Source organism: Ictidomys tridecemlineatus, chromosome 9, assembly GCF_052094955.1.
Source record: "Ictidomys tridecemlineatus isolate mIctTri1 chromosome 9, mIctTri1.hap1, whole genome shotgun sequence".
Classification (NCBI taxonomy): Eukaryota; Metazoa; Chordata; class Mammalia; order Rodentia; family Sciuridae; genus Ictidomys; species Ictidomys tridecemlineatus.
The window spans coordinates 29668220-29687795 of record NC_135485.1 but is presented as its reverse complement, the minus strand read 5'-3'; the positions used below and the strand labels follow the sequence as shown (position 1 = coordinate 29687795).

The 19576-nt window shown below is 35.1% G+C and overlaps 1 protein-coding gene across 2 annotated transcripts in view; it reads left to right on the top strand.

Moving 5' to 3' along the window:
* Positions 1-19576, top strand: part of Rfc1 (replication factor C subunit 1) — a 70858-nt gene that overhangs the window by 27756 nt on the left and 23526 nt on the right. The window contains exons 5-10 of one of the 2 annotated variants that reach the window (XM_013356238.3): positions 8522-8754; positions 9444-9521; positions 10206-10283; positions 11618-11705; positions 14004-14278; positions 16723-16830. In XM_013356238.3, coding sequence (XP_013211692.1) covers positions 8522-8754; positions 9444-9521; positions 10206-10283; positions 11618-11705; positions 14004-14278; positions 16723-16830 — 860 coding nt within the window. The remainder of the gene's footprint in view (positions 1-8521; positions 8755-9443; positions 9522-10205; positions 10284-11617; positions 11706-14003; positions 14279-16722; positions 16831-19576) is intronic. The other variant, XM_040292540.2, reaches the window with a different exon arrangement.

The window sequence follows — 19576 nt, the reverse complement described above, 5'->3', positions numbered from 1 at the left end:
AAAATGAAAAAAATTGCTTGTAAATCTTTTCATAGCTAACCATTGACTAGTAAAATGTTCTTCTGGGTTGGTAAAAACCCAAATACTTGTTGTACTGGGTAAATATATTTACTTTCAGCTGTTTAATGAAGTGAGAGGCCTTGAGTTTTGTTTGGTAAAGATGACCTTTCAATATGCAGTTTCATTGGGCCACTGTTTGATCCAAAAAGGTGGGGGTTTTCCCCTCTCAAGAATTGTTTATGACTGCTAATTTTATTGAAGCTCATAATCCCAGAGGCAGTTAGTACTCTTTATGTTATAATTATTTGGTGGGTGTTAAGTGAGGAAAAAAAAATTGGTGTTGTTTTGTTCTCTGGGTTACTGTGTAACACCAGTGACCTGTGATTTGGAAAAACAGTAGCAGAAAATATTACTGGAGGTTCCTATAGTATTTTTTTGCTAATTTTCAGACATAGTTTTATGTATGAACAAATGGGTATAAATTCTGTGTATGATAGGGAGCCTTTTATACACGTTTTCTGAGAAACCTAGATGTTTTGAGGCAGAAAGTTTCCTTGGAGAAGAAACCAAGAACTGTATATTGTTTGATTATTGCTAAAGATTAATATTAATTTATACACTAAGATTCTGTATAAAAGAAACTGAGCTGAGAATTTTTGAGGATGGATAAAGTATTTAGTTTAACATGGTTTTAAATCAAATGAGTATATGTTCCATTTCCCTCATGTAACTCCTTTGCCTTACATAGCTATATTAAACACACTTGTACTTGTATGTATATATGCATATTTACTTATTTGAGTAGTCTTACCGTAAGATTTTTGTAGCTTGCTTTTTCAAAATTTAATGTCTTAGTCTGCCCTTCCTCCCTTCCTCCCTTTCTCTTCTCCCTTTTCCTGTTCCTCCTGCCCCCTTCCTCAGTCTATCTCTTTCAATTTTAAAAGATCCCTGTCTCATTCTTTTAAATTTCTGCATAGAATTTAATAATATGAGTTCAATTTTTCTTTCTCTTCCTTTTTTGGATATTGTATTGTTGATGTGAGCCTGTTTGTGCTTCATTACTTTATGAATTGGAAGTTCACAAAGAATATGACCACTTTAAAAGGAGTAGTGTTTCTTGAAGCTATGTAGCATTTTTAAGAGTATAGCTTATCTACCTGTATTATGAGTAATAGTGCAGGGTTTATTTTCGTAAAGCTGTGCTCTGAGCACAGTGTTTTTATTAGGGTCCTTCTGCCCCAACCATTTTCCTTTTCCTTTCGACTCCTATTTATCTTATAGGTCAAAACACTCCTGAAAAATTAAAAAAACAAAACAAAGCCATGGGCTACTATTAAGTTAGCTTTTTCTTTTCCAGTTTTCAGTTTCTCCTTAATTTTTTTCTAGAATCAACCAACTGTATTACATTTTTATCTTCTTAGTTTCTGGGCTGATTACAGGTTTTGTATCCTTTGTTTTTTTAATATTAAATTTCAATACTTAAAAATTTTTAAAAAATTAAAATTTAAATATTGCATATATTTTCAATTCTAAATAGTAATGACAAATAATAATTATTTGTCAGTTACAAAGTGATGTTTGGATATATATACACACATAAATATATACATTGTGGAATGATCAGTACATTTATTTAATAATATTAAATTATTACTAATTTATTTATTAAATAAAAGTGATGTATACACTGTATGCATAATTGTATTATGGATTAAAGTACACTATTAAAGTCTATTGGTGGACCTGGGGTTGTGGCTCAGTGGTAGAGTGCTCACCTAGCAAGTCCAAGGCCCTGTGTTTGATCCTCAGCACCACATAAAAATAAATAAAATAAAGGTATTGTATCCAACTACAAATAAAAAGTAAATATTTTTTAAAAAGTCTATTGGGGAGATAATACTTTTACATAAAAGTTATGGGGGGAAAATTAACAGTGATAGAAATATCTTGGAAGGATTTTCAGGCATGAGTGAGCTAACTTAAATTTTGGAAGTTCAGGAAATATTTCCTGGAGGAGAGGGAATTTGAGCTAAGTGTGAAAAGTTTTGGTAAGATTTGACATGGAAATTTAGTATTGTGTATGTATACTAGAAAGCATAATACATAGTTTATAAATTAGTAGTTCTATTTTATAGTTTTTTCCATTGTACATTTTGAGAGTCTAATTTAAAATTTTAGTTCAAAAACTTTCACAGATTTATATCAGATTAGATTGTTACTTGTATTTTAATTACAGTTATCTTTTACATAGGAACCTATTATTTTATTTGAAAATCGTGTCTCCAGACTGAAAGACAGGGGGAATTTTAAATACTATGTATGTCGATCTATAACTTTTTTCAAATGCTTTTTAATGCCTTCATGGAATAAAATAGAATTTATTGTATAGCCCATTTTTCATATTTATCTAATTTTATCTTTGAAACTACCTAATATTAAGGCTGATTGAGAAAATATGTTCTTAGAGAAGCAATTTTTAATCTAAGGTTGCACAAGTTTCACAGTGGAAGAATCTAGTGGATCTTTGAATGTCCCTCATCTACTTACATTTTTTCTGTAATCTGATTTCACATCTTCTGCATATATTGTTGTTGTTCTGTGTGATGCTGGAGATTGAATCCAGGGTCTTGAGCGTGTTAGGTAAGCTTTCTACTATTGAGCTATGACCCAAGACCACCTCTATATATTTGATAGATTTATCTTTTAATTTCTTTCTTAATCATTGGCAAAATTATTAAGCTTGTTTTAAGGGACAGTTTTTTTTTTTTCTGTACTGTAGGTTAAACCTAGGGGTGCTTTACCACTGAGCCACATCCCCTGTCCTTGTATTTTTTATTTTGGGACAGGATCTTGCTAAGTTCTTAGGACCTTGCTAAGTTGCAATCCTCTTGTCTCAGCCTCCCCAGTTGCTGGGATTACAGGCATGTGCCACAGTGCCTGGCTGTCTTTATCAAAGTAACATGCAGGTGATTTATACTTTGCCTTAATACTGAGCCCAGCACTGTTCCCTTCCTCCTCTTATGTGTGGGGATTGCAGAATCACTGCCTTAACTCTGGCCAGTAAGGGTTCCTTCTGTTGTTTGTTTTGAAGACTTTGAGTTGTAAGACGTTTTGGGTCATGTACTTTGGCCAGATGTTCAGGTGTGCTCCCTCTTTTTACTTTTTCTTTGAGATCCAGTGGGCTTGATACCTGTGTGGTGGATAACATCATATTTCAAGCTTATACAATTTTTCTGTTATTATTCCTTATCAACCTTACAAGACCACAAATTATAAAAAGTTTTTTGAAAGTATAATGGATTCATTTGATTCTAAGAGGATTCATTGGTAATGAATCATGAGATCTGGTTTCTTGATTAAAGATGAACAGTCTCAGAAGTTTTATTACAGTGATATGTATAGAATGTTTCACCGCATAAACAGACAAAGAAGTTATGTATAGTTTCTCTTCTACTTAATTAATGAATTCTTACTAGTGGCTGGACAAATGTATGAACCTTTCTCTAGCTCCAAAACCAAAAGGACAATTTAGGATTTTAACTCAAAAGAAGTATTGAAAAGGAACTTCATAGAAACAGGCTTTAAATGTCTAGGTCTTCTTTTTAGTTTTTGAGTTGTTGCTGAGTAAATTATTGTTAATTTCTATAATGAGATCTTTCCATTAATTTGGTTTTGATGTGTTCCAGACCAAAGGAAAGAAAGTCAGAATTAGGATATTCAGAGATCCATTTGGAAAGGTCATATTCTCAGCAGTATGAACTCCAGATGAGATTTTTTTTTCTTTTTGGTTTGTAAATAGATTTTCATATGGACCTGCACATTATTCTCTTTTTCTTTTATTTGTTATCTGTCTAAATAAATGAATGTATCTAATTCAGAGTGGCAAAGCAATCTTCTCTTCCAGGCAGTTCCTCTGCTGTGAGTTGGATAATGCTAGTTTACTTGGTTGTTGTTACCACATTTGAGTTTATGTTGTCTTTAATGAAAATAAATGGTGTTTTCATAAGGAAACAGATATCCTGGAGGGAAGTTTTAAGTGTTCAGTTGCCCATGATTTTCACCTAGTTCTCAGAAATTTGACTTAGATCTATTTATCATTATTTTATTGTAAGTTTCTGGGGAGATGAGAACATAGTCTGCCTTTGGCTTCTGACAAAGCAGAAACAAATTTAGGTTTGTTAGCAAATGGTAAATGTGAAAAAAGAGGAATGTTTCATCTCTACACAATGTGTTGGATTGTCAAATATTGATTTTATGTGAGGATGGTCACAGCAACACCTGTTAAATGACTGTGTCTTTGCAAGCAGCTGGTTGCATCCTTGGCCTTTTCTGCCTTTTTTCTCCATAATATATTGGTGTAACCCCGGAATATTGAGGTCTAAGGAGCTCTAAGACAATCTGTTCAACAGTCATCGTGTGTGTAGACAGTAGGACTGCTCTTTCTTCAGATTTTCTGGTTTCATCAAAGTCACATGACAGAATCCTTCAGATATTCGTGACAGAGTGTACTCTAGTTGTGAAACCCTTATATTTGTCACAAATATCACTTTTCTTAGGATCATGAATTTCCTTTTGTTGTTAATCACTCCCACAACTGTAGGAGTGTGGGAAAGAACACAAATCAGGAGGCATTGAAGAAGTGTCAAAGCAAGAGAGTTGTCCTTGAGAATTGTCTCTTCTTTTCTCTTTTATAACTTCATTCCCCAGAATTCCTCCTACTTTCCAAGGGGTCTGGAGAGCTACTTATTTTGTGGGACTTGTATGTAATTTTTGCTTAATATAGTGAAAATATACTTGAAATTTCACTTCCATTATTTTTTCTTGGAGATCCATGTGTGATTTACTTTCTTATTGAAAAATTATGAAAATATCTATAAAACTGTGTCTGTGTTAGGAATAGTACATTTTTTGGGACCTGTAGCTTGAAGACATTTGTTAAGTTTAAACCATGTATTCAGAGAGTAGCTCTTTGCTTTTCATTCTTGTAAAGGTTACTAGCAGGGGAGGCTCATGAAGAAGCCCTCCTTTTAAGCTGGTGTAAGACCTAGAATGCTAGGACTAATGAAAAAGAACTGATGCATTCTGCTTTTTTTTTTTTTTAAACTGTTGTCATCAGTTTTTTGAACCTTGAAATTTTGGCTTGATCTTTTAACAGCTGCATAAGTCCATTGACTGGTTAGACCACAATTTATTTAAACCTTTCCCCAGTTTTGATTATTTTGATTGCCTACACTGTTCATGTTCCTAATAGTGTGCCTGGGGATCAAACCCAGGGCTTGTGCATGCTAGGCAAGTGCTCTACCCTTGGGCTACATTCGCATCCCTGATGAATATATTTGTAATATATATTTTTCCACACCTCTAATATCTCCAAGAATACTACACTAAAGGATATGAATTAATTTAAGGTTAAAGATATGTTCTTCCAAGTTACTTTCTAGAAGTCATACTAATTTACATTTTCGTAGCTCATCACATTTTCATAAATGTTGAGCATAACAGTAAAAAAAAGTTTATATGGTTATTCAGAGTCACAAAATTATAGAGGAGAAGTTTTTTTTTCCCTCTCCCAGTACCAGGAGTTTGAAGCCAGGGCTCACTTATGTTAGGTGAGCACTCTAACCACTAGGTTACATCCTCAGCCCTGACATGGATATCTTTTTAAAAAATATTTTTTAAATTGTGGATGGACACCATACCTTTATTTTGTTTTATTTGTTTTTATGTGGTACTGAGTATAAAAGCAGTTCCTCACCACATGCAAGGCAAGCACTCTACCACTGAGCCACAACCTCAGCCCCATGGATATCTTTATATCAGTAAATATGGATCTACATTAAGATATTTTATTGCTGCATAGAATTCCATCACATGGTTGAACTTTTGAATAGGTATTTTGTTTTCCCATATTATAAACAATACTCATTCCTCTCTCAATCTCTACTGCCATTATTACTGTGAGGCCATTTTGCTTGCCTATCTTATATTAGTCCCATAATTTCTTCATCTTTTCTTGCCCATAGTCTGTGCCCATAGTAGTTGACCTTACCCACTCAGTTCTGGTGTTTTCTGTCATACTACTTATGAGCAAGTTGAGGTGTAGTTGAAATGTAATGTTAGTGTTTTGGATTTTATTTTTTTGGTGGTACTGGAGATGGAACTCAGGAGCACTCTACCACTGGGCTATATCCTCAGCCTTTCTAAAAATTTTATTTTGAGGCAGGGTCTTGCTAAATTGCTGAGGCTGGTCTAGAACATGAGATCCTACCGCCTCAGTCTCCCAAATAGCTGGGATTATAGGTGTGTGCCACTGTGCCCAGCTGTTCTTGGCGTATTTAATGTGGGTGTAAAGCTAGAAAGCCACTGTCATTTCACAGACAATTTAATTTTTGTTTCTTCTCCATTAAGGGACTCCCTCCTGCCTCCCCCCTCCCTCCTGTGGTTGTTGAACTTAAAGCAAATAAATATGTGCTGAGGATGTGGCTCAGTGGTAGAGTGCTTGCCTGCATGCATGAAACATATAAACATGATTAAACTTAAGATTAGAAGTCTTATCTTACATACACTGGTTATGCTTTTAATTTGGCAGGTATTGCTTAAGGTGATGTTTTGATTTTCTGTACTTGGAAGGTTCTAGTCTGCCTTCCCTTACTCTTTTCCCCTTTCCTTTTTCCTCCCACTCCCCTCCTTTTTCCTCCTGCCCTTTTTTTCTTCCTTTCTTTATTAAAGCCAGGATATAAGCGATGCTCTTCTTGGTTTAAATTTTTAAGGCTATTTTGCATATTTTTTTGGCTTGCTAAGTAGGATATAGTCACATACCACATAACAGAATGTTTTAATGATAAACAGCGTATACAACAGGGGCCCCATAGATTATAATGGAGCTGAAAAATTCTTATTACCTGGTGACATTGCACCTGATTTAAGGTCATGGTGTACAGCTGGCCTAGTTGGTCTAAGTTACATGTTGTAAAGTTTATAATTTCAATTTTATATATTTATAGAAAGTAAGGCTAAATCTACTCCCCTCTTCCCTTTTAACATAGCATTGATAACTTTCATTTTTCGGTGGGAACCAATTAGGAATAGCCCAGCTCCTGGATCATATGGCCTTAACAAATATTGGTAGTCAAAAGAGTGAGCCCTTGAGAGGAAGTAAGACCCACTCATGTGGTTTTGCATACTGAGTTTATAAAGGAAACCTTCCCGTTCCCTCGACCTAATCTTCATGGTCATCTTTTAGATTTTTTTAAAAAAATTTCTTTTGTTAATAGACCAAATTGAAAAGCCTTTTCTTTTGTGAGTCACTGAACCAAATAAAAATTTGTTGAGGCCCCTTTGAAGTACAGTTTTAGGGTTTCTAGCTATCTAAGCCTTATGAATATATAGAAATTGTTTTGTTGTGCTAGGGATGGAACCCATGGCCTTGTACATGCTAAGCAAGTGCTTGATCACTGAGCTATATACCCAGTCCTAAAAAGACACTTAAGACCAATTTTTAATGGGAATTTTTTAAAAAATATAAAATTTAGCAAAATTTTAAAGTCTTAAATGAATGGTTAGATATTGGTAAGATAGTACACCTTTAATATATAGCTAGAATTTGACAACTCCTCACCATGTCTGCAAACCCACTGTACACAGCATCTTGTTTGGAGCTACCATAGCTTCCTAAGTTATCTTCTTGCTTTCCTTTCAATCTTGTACAGTGTCTTCTCCAAAGGATGTGACTAAAGTTGGAATTCTCTGCTTGGAGTTCTGTAGTTGATTCTCATTTTATAGTAAAATCTGAAATTCTTTGTGTGACCTAGAAAGTCCTGCAGGATTTGACTTCTCTCTCTTTCACCTGGATTCTTGTAGCACATACCCTCTTATTGTGCTGCGGCCACATTGACCTCAAAGCACACTTACTTTAAGCTTTTGCACTTGTAGTTTTCATTGTCTGAGCCTTCTTGCTGGTAGTATCTGTATTTTAGGGTTCTGTGAAAGTTTGCTTATCAGAGAGACTTTCCCCGATTACTCTCTAAAAGAGCATCCTTCATCACTTTTCTTTTTTTTTTTTAATTTAAAATGTTTTTCATTGGTGGGGAGTGAACCCAGGGCTTTACATGTGCTAGGTAAGTACTCTACCATTGATCTACACCCCAATTCTGTTTTTTCTTCATAGCACATATTTCTTCATAGCACAACAGTACATATTTGTTATCTGTTTTCGCTTGTAGACTTGAAGTTGCATGAGCGCAGGTTTTTTGTTTTTGTTTTTTTAATTCACTCTTGTATCATCAGTACCTGGCATATAATGGGTGCTCAGTAAATATTTGTGTAGTTGGGTTGGTGTATTACAGGCCTGGCAGTGGTAAATGCAGGGGGGTGACTGTTGAGTTCAGGAGATGGAAAGGAAAAAGAATTACTAGCATCCCAAAGCTTTTTTGTACTTTTTCTAAAGCTGATAGAAGTAGTTGCCTTATATAATTTAGAAATTGATATTTATCAAAAAATATTTGGTTATATTCCATGTAAGATGAAGATGACGACTTTATGTGTAAGAAAGCAGCCTCTAAATCAAAAGAAAATGGAAGATCTACAAATAGTTATCTTGGAACATCAAACATGAAAAAGAATGAAGAAAACACTAAGACCAAGAATAAACCTTTATCACCAATAAAACTTACACCAACCTCAGTGCTTGATTATTTTGGAACTGGAAGTGTCCAAAGATCGGATAAGAAAATGGTAGCAAGCAAAAGAAAACAAGTGAGTGTTCCACATGCAAGGAAGAATTTTCAGATGATATAGCCATGTACTGATGTTAATAAGAGGAAAAAATAGGATGTTATAAATGGGTCAGCATGTTTTATTAATGAAAACAATTTTCCTGTGATTAGGATAAAATGTGTTGCCCTCATTTTAGAGGACAAAGAAATAAGATACTACATAATTTTTCTTTATACTTCAAAACAGGAAAAAGGTATGAAGACTATTAGAAAAAGTTATAGTTCTTAGAATTTAAATTGTTTTCTCATAATACAAACTCATTTTACTTGTGACTTCAACCAGACAAAATTAGATAATAGATTTGTTCCCAAATGAAGTCATAAATACATCCCTTATGAATATGCTATATTTGACCTTCTCTACTGGAGTTAGATTTATCTTTTTCTGGCTGTATAGAAATTATAACTTAGTCAAAGCAGCCTCCTGAGTTAAATTAACCTGCCCAGTAGTGTGTGTTTGTTGATTTCATATTAGTGCTACCATGGGACAATGTGATCATTCTTATGTTGATTTGCCAGTAAAGTTGACATTTTGGCTGGTGTGGGTTACAACTATTACTGATATACTTATCTCATTGGTGTGTTTAATCAGCTATTATAGTCAAGAAAAAAACACCTTATTTTTAACTTGTTTTATGCTGATACTGTTTAATTTTCTTTGAAATATAGCCTTCACAGAATACAAATGATTCCATATTAAACGATGAAGTCATCGCCAAGCAATTGCAACTTGATGAAGATGCAGAGGTATTGGCATTTTACTTAGGAATCATTAATAACTTGATGTTTTGATGTGCTGTAGCTAGGCAAACAGTCAAGATAGTTCTAGTTTAGTTTTGAATTGAGCTTTATTGGAGATTATGTGTAAAGTAAGTTAAAATCTAACATATGAAACTCTAAATAATCTATAAAAGATAAATTATGAGACCAAGGGATAATTTTATCTTTAGAGTTTTTTTTTGGCTGGGGGAGTACTGGGGATTGAATTCAAGGGCACTTGACCACTGAGCCACATCCCCAGCCCTTTTTTGTGTTTTATTTAGAGATAGGGTCTCATTGAGTTCTTTAGTGCCTTGTTTTTGTTGAGGCTGGCTTTGAACTCGTGATCCTCCTGCCTCAGCCTCCCAAGTCACTGGGATTAAAGGCATATGCCACTGCCCGACTCTTAAGAGTTCTTTAGTGGGAAGCTCCTTTAATATATTTAAAATAACTTAATTTGCTCATATCTCCTATTTTTACTATGAGCAATCTCATCCATTCCTGTGTTTGTAATTATTATTTATATGCTGATGACCCCTAAATCTGTCTCCAGTATAGAGTTCTCTTTTGACCTCCAAACACTTATATTCATTCAGCATTTATTAGGCATTTACTCTATGCTTTCAAATACAAAAGAACACAAGCATCTCAGTATGTTGATTGTTTTTACAGCTGGAGAGGCAATTGCATGAAGATGAAGAGTTTGCCAGAACGTTAGCCATGTTGGATGAGGAACCCAAGACCAAAAAGGTGCATTATAATGGGCTGTTTGCATTCTGAATATACACTATAGATCAGTGTTGTGTATATTCTAGGCTCTGGAGATATAGCCATGAGTGACTTTTCCAGAAAGAAGCTAAATTTTTATAATTTATAAAAATGTTTTTGGAGAAACTCATTGGAAAATTTGTTCTTCCTAAAAGAGTGCAAGAACACAAAAATCCAGAATCTTTACAGGGGGCTTTTATGTATTTGTTCAGGGAATAATGCTGATAGGACATAAATTTAGTAACTTTAATTTTAATCACTGTCTTTTCAGCAAGCTTAATTTTGCTGTTTTTAAGCTGACTTTAAGATCTATATTAGGGCAATCTTAAAAAATAATCAGTATATTTTTGGCATAAAATTTTTTTTTTTTTTTTTAAGTAATAATCAGTGTCCTTGTTGCCCTCAAACTCACAATCCCCCTGCCTTAACCTCCTCAGTGGCTGGGACTATTCATGATGTTTTCTTTCTTTCTTTTAAAAGCACTGGATCTTTAATAAAGTAGCTTTATTTCTAATCAATCACATTTTGGTTTTATTTCTGATGAATCAGTATAATTGTCAGTACCAATATCTGACTGTTTGCCAGGCACAGAGGGCACGCCTGTAATCTCAGTGGCTTGGGAGACTGAGGCAGAGGGACTGCAAGTTCAAAGCTAGCTTCAGCAACTTAGTGTGAGGTCTTAAGTAACTTATTTGAGACTCTGTCTCAAAATAAAAAAATAAAATAAAAGGACTGAGGGTGTGGCTCAGTGATTAAGTGACCCTGGGCTCAATCCCTGGTACAAAAAGAAAGAAAGGAAAGCCTTATACATAAAGATATTCAAATTATAACAAATACTATATTATCCCATTTATAAAATGAAATTTTGAGGGAGCAGTGGAGATATTGGATATTTTTCTCTTTTGAGAAAGTGCTTTTTAATTTTTCTTTAAGCTTTAGTGTGTGTTCACTTTATTTTGGTTTACATTTTAGTTTTGAACTGCATAACACAGTTTGAGAGTTGAAATAAAAGAAGCAAACGTAGGCTTCCATTTCCAGTTTGGCAGGTTGTTATGTAACGCAATAATGTTTTATAGATGTATTTTTACAGTCTTTCATCTGTTTCCTTATCTTCATTTTATCTGTAAAATGAGGTTAGAAAACATGCTTCATTTGCTGTAGAAATCTTGTAGTTAAATGAATGACAGTTTACTGTAGTGTTTTCCTAGTTTGGAAGGTGACCCTTGAATTTAAAAGTAAAACTTTAATTCACAATGAATTATGTGGTAATAATGTTCCTATATTTGTCACACTTGACACTTTTTAAATCTGTTTAGGCCCAAAAGAACACTGAAGATGGAGAAACGTTTTCATCTGCCCAAGCCAATTTAAGTAAACCAGAAAAACATAAATATCCTCATAAAGGTAATACTAGCAGAAGAAAGTAAGAATGCTTATCTTTGTAGAAGAGAATTCTTAGAATTCTCTTAAACATTTTGATAATTGTATTAGGTAGACATTATTTCATGAAACTATTACAGATGCTCCTGGACTTATGGTGGGGTTACATTCCAATTAACTTAGAGTTGAAAATATCATAACTTGAAAATGCATTTAATACACCCCATTTTCCAAAAGTATAGCTCAGCAACAAAGTACACTGTATTTTATAGCTGCTTCCTCTTGAGGAAGTATCTTATTGCATATTTCTAACTCTGGGAAAGCTCAAAATTCAAAATTTCAGGTACATTTTCTACTGAATGCATATTGCTTTTGCACAGAGTAAAGCTGAAAAATCAGTTGAATCATCATAGGTCAGGGATCATCTGTATTTTGAGAGCTCTTTGGATACTAGCTGGTGGAGTATGCCTATCTGCTCTAAGATTGTTATGATAAATGTGTTATGGCTCTTGGCTTCCTGTTAATTTCCAATATATTACATGTGGACTTCAGTATATGAAGACAACTAAATGGTTTGAGCTTTTCATGTTATAGTTTTAGAGTTGACTTACGGTTGTCCAGGTCATCTGAAGGTCTTCTACTGATTGTTTTGGGGTTTATTCTTTAATGGCCTTGATATCAAATCAACTGCTAGTGTAATCATCTTTCTTTATTAGTGGAGGATTGGTTTCAGGACCCCTGAGGATACCAAAATCCGTGGATGCTGAAGTTCCTTATATATAAAATAATAGGATTTCATATAACTTATGCACAGCCTCCTGTATACTTTAAATAATCTCTAGATTACTTAACACAAGAGGAATGCTACATAATTATACAGTGTTGTTTAGCGAATAATTAAAAGAAAATATCTGTACGCATTCTGTACAATTTAAAAAAATGCTTTTCTTAGCGTATTATAGTTATGCATAATAGTTGTTCATTTTGATATAATCATACATTGCATGTAATTCATTTATTTATTTATTTTTTTTAAAGAGAGAGTGAGAGAGGGGAGAGAGAGACAGAGAGAGAGAGAGAGAATTTTTTAATATTTATTTTTTAGTTCTTGGCGGACACAACATCTTTGTTGGTATGTGGTGCTGAGGATCGAACCCGGGCCGCACGCATGCCAGGCGAGTGTGCTACCGCTTGAGCCACATCCCCAGCCCCACATTGCATGTAATTTAAATTGCTCCATTTCAGTCCCTTGGGCCACCTCTTGCCTCCTCCTTTCCCCCATTTCCCTCCTCTATTCTATTGGTCTTCCTCTTATTTATTTATCTATTTATTTTTAATTGGTGTTTCATAGATATTCATAAAGGTGGAATTCACTGTGGTATATTTATACATGCATATATCATAATATTGACATAATTTTTTAAACGTTTTATATTTGTTAAACAGGTCTAGTCCATCTGTGTTATTGACAGTTTTTTAAAAAAATATCTTTATTTAATTTATTTATTTCTATGTGGTGCTGAGGATCAAACCCAGTGTCTCATGCATCCAAGGCAAGTGCTCTACCACTGAGCTACAATCACTTGACACAGTTTTAAAAAATATTTTTGATTCATGATTGGTTGAATGTATGAATGTGGGACCCTCAGATGTGGAGGACTTACTGCATAGATGATCTTAATCCTATGAGTAAATCTGTTTATGAAGTATCTTTTGGTCTTCACACCTCTGAATTTTGAGCTTGCCAACCATAGAATTTTTATGTGGCATATTCTAGTCAGTAAGTTTCTCTGTGTAGGGCTGGGGATGTGGCTCAAGCGGTAGCACGCTCGCCTGGCATGCGTGCGGCCCGGGTTCGATCCTCAGCACCACATACCAACAAAGATGTTGTGTCCACCGAGAACTAAAAAAATAAAATATTAAAAATTCTCTCTCTCTCTCTCTCTCTCTCTCTCTCTCTCTCTCTCTCTCTCTCTCTTAAAAAAAAAAAAAGTTTCTCTGTGTAAATTTCAGAGCACATTTGTGGTGTGATGTTGTTTACAGTATTATAGCCAGAAATGAGTAGTTTGTATTTAAAATGACAGACAAATCTCTTAATTTTTGAACTGTTTTTTTAAAGAAGCAATATGTAAATGTTTAATTTTTTAAAAATAGATATGCCATATAAGCTAAGAAATGAAAATATTAATGTTTTGCAATCACTGTGTTATACTATGTACAACTAAAATCATTCAGTTGAAAAGAAAAAACCAGATAAACAAATGGAGTGTTGATATTGGGTGTTGTTTTCCAAAAAGAATAATCATAATCTTTTCTTCCTAGTAAAACCAGAACAATTTTCAAATGCAAGAAAGAGCTATAGTCCTAATAAGTCAACTAAGTGTGAAAACTCAAAAGAATCTCAGCAACATTCCAAGTCATCAGGAGAATCCTCTTCTCCAAAGGCTAGTTCTAAGTTGGCACTTATGAAAGCAAAAGAAGAGAGTTCCTATAAAGAAACAGAGCCTGTGGCCTCAAAAAGAAAAGACAGTGCCAATGAGTTGAAAGGAGAGAAGAAAACTCCTAAGAAAACCAAAAGTTCTCCAGCTAAAAAAGAGGTATGAACTTTCTGAACAGTATGTATCTCTGCTAGCTGGACTCAGTGGTGCATGCTGTAATCCCAGCAATTTGGGAAGATATAGCCGGAGAATCACAAGTTCGAGGGCAGCCTCAGCAATTTAGTGAGACCCTAATCAACTTAGCGAAACCCTCTCTCAAAATAAAAATAAAAGGTCTGAGTAATATAGCTCAGTGATACAGTGCCTCTGGGTTAAATCCCCAGCACCAAAAAAAGTTTATTTTGGGGCTTTGTGTTGATCTGAGTTTGATTGCTTTCAGATTTTATTTTCAACTGCCAATCATTACAGATCTTTTAAGATACTATTTATGGGCGGTGGTGGGTGTAACTCAGTGGTAGAGTGCGTGTGTAGCATGTGCCAGGCCCTGAGTTTGATCTCCGGAAGGTACTTTTTATTTTAAACTATTACATAATTATAGTTAAGTTAGCCAGTATTTATTGTTAATATGTATCAGATATTTTGCTAATATGTTATATATGGTATCATAATATTTACAATAACCCTGTGAAATATTTTCTTTTATTATTCAAGTTGTAAAGGTGAGGAAATGGCTGAAAGAATTTAAGTAACTTTTATAAGATTAACCACATAGTTAAGTGGCAGAGAACTCAAGACAAAAATAACAGTGCAACATAGTGGCTCCAAACATAGGCTCTGGAGCCAGTTTCCAATCCCAGCCCTAGAACTGAGCAGATTTGTGACCTTGGTCTGGTTGATTCCCCTGTCTATACGTCAAAATAATAATAGTACCTAATGATTCAATCTGTAAAACCACTTAGACTGTGCCTGGGATATAGTAAGTGCTGTGTAAGTTGTAGCTAGTATAATTATAAGAATTTTTGTTTGTATTTTTCCTGAAGTTATTCCTTTTTTGTTCTCGTATGATAGTGTTGAGGTACTGAAATCATTTCCAAAGGAAAAATGGTAAAATAATGAATGCTTTTCAAAAGTTTATATATATAGGAAGCTAATGTTCTTTTTTGAATCTGCAATTTGGAACACTTTAGATTCATAATGAGAAACCATTGTTCCTTCATGCTAGGCACTTATCATTAAAAGCAGAATACTGTCTATTTTAACTGCTCATCATCATTGCTTTTTAGTGCAAAACCATGAAATGGTGATGATTTTGAAATGCTTTTGTTTGTGGGTAGTGCTCATAAATACGCTTAAAGGAGCAATTAACTTTTTGGTCTCAGATTTTTCTTCACTAAATACTTATCTGGTAGATGAATGTTTTTCTTCAGGCACACTAAACATGTTCAGTTTACAGAGGACATGTATTTTTATGAAATAAAAGGAAATTTTTAACGATATTATTACTTTTTTTTTTTTAACTGTTACTCTTTATGATAGTTTTCAAAGTTAGAAAGAACTCAGAACTTTTACTTAATAGTTTTGGGAACATCAATGTTTAGTAAATTCAGTTGATCTCAAATAAATCTAACTTTGTAAATGGGTATGCTTCAAAGTTATTTTATAAGTTGTTTATATTTCAGATTTTTTCCCCAATGAATTAATGTTATAAATGAATAACATTCCCATGTTGGTATGCATTGGACTCCCTTGTAAAGCTTGTTAAAAATATGGTTTTCAGGGCATGTGGTATGGGCAGATATAGTTTAATAATCAATGTGTGGAGCCATTGTTAAAAAGTAGGGTTAGATTCTATATTGGCTTATTTAACTCATAACCAAACAAGCTTAACTATTTTATTAGTTATATCATTTATTTATATAGAAATGTTTTTTCTATTCTCAAAGGGATTTTGGGTTGCTTATAAGTTAAAAATAATGTAAAATAGGAAGTAGAAAAATCAATAAAGACCATCTAGTAGTGGTTCTTAAATCAGAACCTAGGACCCTCCCTTCCCCTCCCCTCAGGTATACCTATCCTAGCCATTCCCCAGAATATTCTGAGCTATAATAAAATGGTAAGAGCTCTTAAGAGAGCTAGATAGGAGAGGTTAAGCACAGAAGGGATAATGGTGGCACACAGAATTTGAGTGTTCTGTGAATTATCCCAAAGGCCATAGGTAAACACGAGATCTTCTTGGATTAATAGATTTAATTGTAAAGGAATTTATCTTTCTGTAAATAATCATGGATTTAGCATGGAATAGAATGTAAAATCCACATGAATTTCTAAAATAAAATAGTTTCCATTTCCTTACTTAGAATTGGCAACTTGGCTTATGCCATGGATCTGCCCTGAGGTATGTGACTTTAGAGAGAGTAGACTGTTTTGAGAAGGGCCGATGCAGGGGTTTGTAAGTCAGGCATCCTGGAGTACTTATATAACTCAAATTGTTATTTTCAGGATAAAACACAGAAGTGTCTTTAATGTTTATTTCTAGATATGTATTTTTAATTTTACATGAATTTTGCATGACTTTATTCAATTTCCTTTTCTGCTCCTTAAAGTCTGTAAGTCCAGAAGATTCTGAAAAGAAACGAAGTAATTATCAAGCTTATCGAAGCTACTTAAATCGAGAAGGTCCCAAAGCTCTGGGCTCCAAAGAAATACCAAAGGTAAGAGTATTGAGCGAGTATGCCACCTCTGCCTTGTGGGTCCATGTGTGCATTCAGTATGCTTACAGTATCAGAGTAAGAATGAAAAATTAAAAATAAAAAACTAAGCCACAACTTTATGAATGAATGATGTTTTTTCAAATTATGAATCTCTGCCTGATACTTAAATTCCTTTAAATAATAAGTAGCCTGAGAAGGGCTAGGCTCTGAGAATACACTGGTGAGAAGACAAATGCCTTTGCCTTCATGCACTTATAGTTTAAGGGGAAAGATTAAATAGATTATTATTTATTTGTAATTATATGGCCATGATGGAAAAATCCAGGGTTCTCTTAATATAATAGAAGAAGTAGGGCCTGGGTGGGATATGAAGAATACATGGCATTTATTCATGGGGGCTTTAAGAATGACGGGGATTCACAGGTGTCATGGGGTTGTGATGGCATGGTGACAAGCAAAAGAAAACTGATACCGTTTCAGCAAAGTGACCAAGGAATGAGAGGGACTATATCTTTTGGGGCACCATGTTTCAGGCTTCTGTGTAAGAAAAAGAGTTGTAAGTGGGGAATGACTTGACCAGATTGCATATGTTAAATAGCACTGTGGTTGCTGAGTCTGGGGTGCTGTGGCAAGGCAGGAATAGAAAGGGGAAGATCAGTTAGGAGCTGTGGTAGGAAAAGATAGGCCTGTATGAGGGAGCAGTGAAGGTAGACCTGAAGTGGTTTCAAGGGAAGAGGTAAATCTGCAGGACTTGGTGGTAATTGGAAGAGGGAACTGAGGAAGAGTGAGCATAAGGATGGTCTACTGGTTATGAGCAACTAGGTGAACACTGGTGCTACTGGAGCAGAGCCAGTTTAGAAAGATGCGGATGAGTTCATTGCCGGTCATGCTATTTTCAGTGTCCGTGCAGAGATGCTGAGTAGGCAAATATGTATGTAGTAATGGAGCTCAGAAGTCAAGACTGGAAGTAAACTTGGGCATTATTCGCTTAGGTAATATTTGAAGGGATTAATATTGTCTGAGAGTTGAACTGAACAGGAGGAGAAGAGGGCCTTGTCCCCAGTATCTTTGTGAAGTAGAGGGGGTTGAAAATCAAAAGGAGACAGAAAAAGAAAAACCACTAACATAAGAGAGAAGTCTCTCAAGGGTGGTATCACAGAAGCAAAGGCAAGAGAGTACTTTTAAAATGATAAGAGTGGCTATTAAGTCTGTCATGTTAAGATTCTAAGAAAAGTGAGACGGGAATTTGTCATTTCACCTGGTGACATGAACAGTGTTCCTTGGTGACCCTAGCTAGAGCAGCTTCATTGGATTGATAGAGGCAGTGCCTGATGAAAGTGGGCTGAAGAGTGAGTGTGGGAGACAAAATGGAGACAGCACATGTAGCTTTGTATACATAACGACAAATGGAGATTAGTAGTTTCCCTAATACAGAGGGGCTGAGGATGGTGCAGCTGTGGGGTGGCAAGGGGAAAGGGGTAAACCTGGAGGGGCTTGTGGATTGTACAGGAAGCTTTAGAAAGATGTTAGTCTAGTGCCCAGGCATGTCACTGAAAGACTAAATAAGTCACTAATTGAGAGGACTTTAGGCAAACTGGTGTCCTTAGGCGACAGTTGGGTTTCAGTGATGGAAAGACTGTGGAGGGAATGTTGGAAAAGAGATTGAGAAGAGGTTTGCTGCTCCTGGAGTAAGGCCTACAGAGGAGTCCTAGAATGGAAGGGCTGGGTAAGGAGGCTGGAAGTGCTGAGGTTGGATAAGCAAAGAGACATTCAGAATCATTGTGGGGGATTGCTTAGGAAATAGCAGATGATTGGGGTTTGAGTTATAGGGGCTTCCCCATGTGGTCTGTTCCAGGGTTATTTTGAATCTGTCAAGAAGGAAGTACCTGTAGTATTGCATTGGCTCATTTCAATCCTAGAACTGTGGGCCTTGAAGGGACCTTGAGATTTTATTAGTCGAACTTTTTCTTTCCAGCCAAATTCATAGCTATTTCTCTTTTGTCTTCTAAGAAATAATCTTCACCTAGATGGGAAGGATTGATCTTGTGGTAGGGTAGTCTTTGGATTTTGTGTAGCTGCTTTTCAAACCTGTTTTAAGTTTGTATTGATCTCAGTTCTCTACTCAAAGAGTAATAGTAGCCTGGCATGTTGGCACACGCCTGTAACCCCCATGGCTTGGGATGCTGAGGCAGGAGGATCACAAGTTCAAAGCCAGCCTCAGCAACTTAGCAAGGCTCTAAACAATTTAGTGAGACCTTGTCTTGAAATACAAAATAAAAAAAGGGGGTGGGGATGTGGCTCAGTGATTAAGCACCCCTGGGTTCAATCCCTGGTTAATAACAAAAAAATAAAACAGAGTAATAGTAATTTGGCTTGTCATGTATGATTTTCATTTTGCTTGGTTGTGTAATTTCATTAATCTATTGTTAAAATAAAAGTCTATAACATATATAGACTTATATGGTTGCAAATATATAGTTGCAAATATGATTATGTCTTCTCCATCCAGCTTCCTTTGGCCAGTGTGCCTTAGATTATCAGTTATCTTTCCAATCAAGGAATAATATGATCTTGCCTTTAAGTTCCTGCCAATTGTTGGATTTACTGTCCTAGCAGAGTCAGCAGAGAGAAGGGGAGGTTGCAGCCTCATAAGATTTTCATAATTAACTTTCCCTTTTTAACAATAGCAAGAGTTTCTGTGGGTGGATTGCATTTGGTTGTTTGAAGTTATGCAAGTTGATTAACT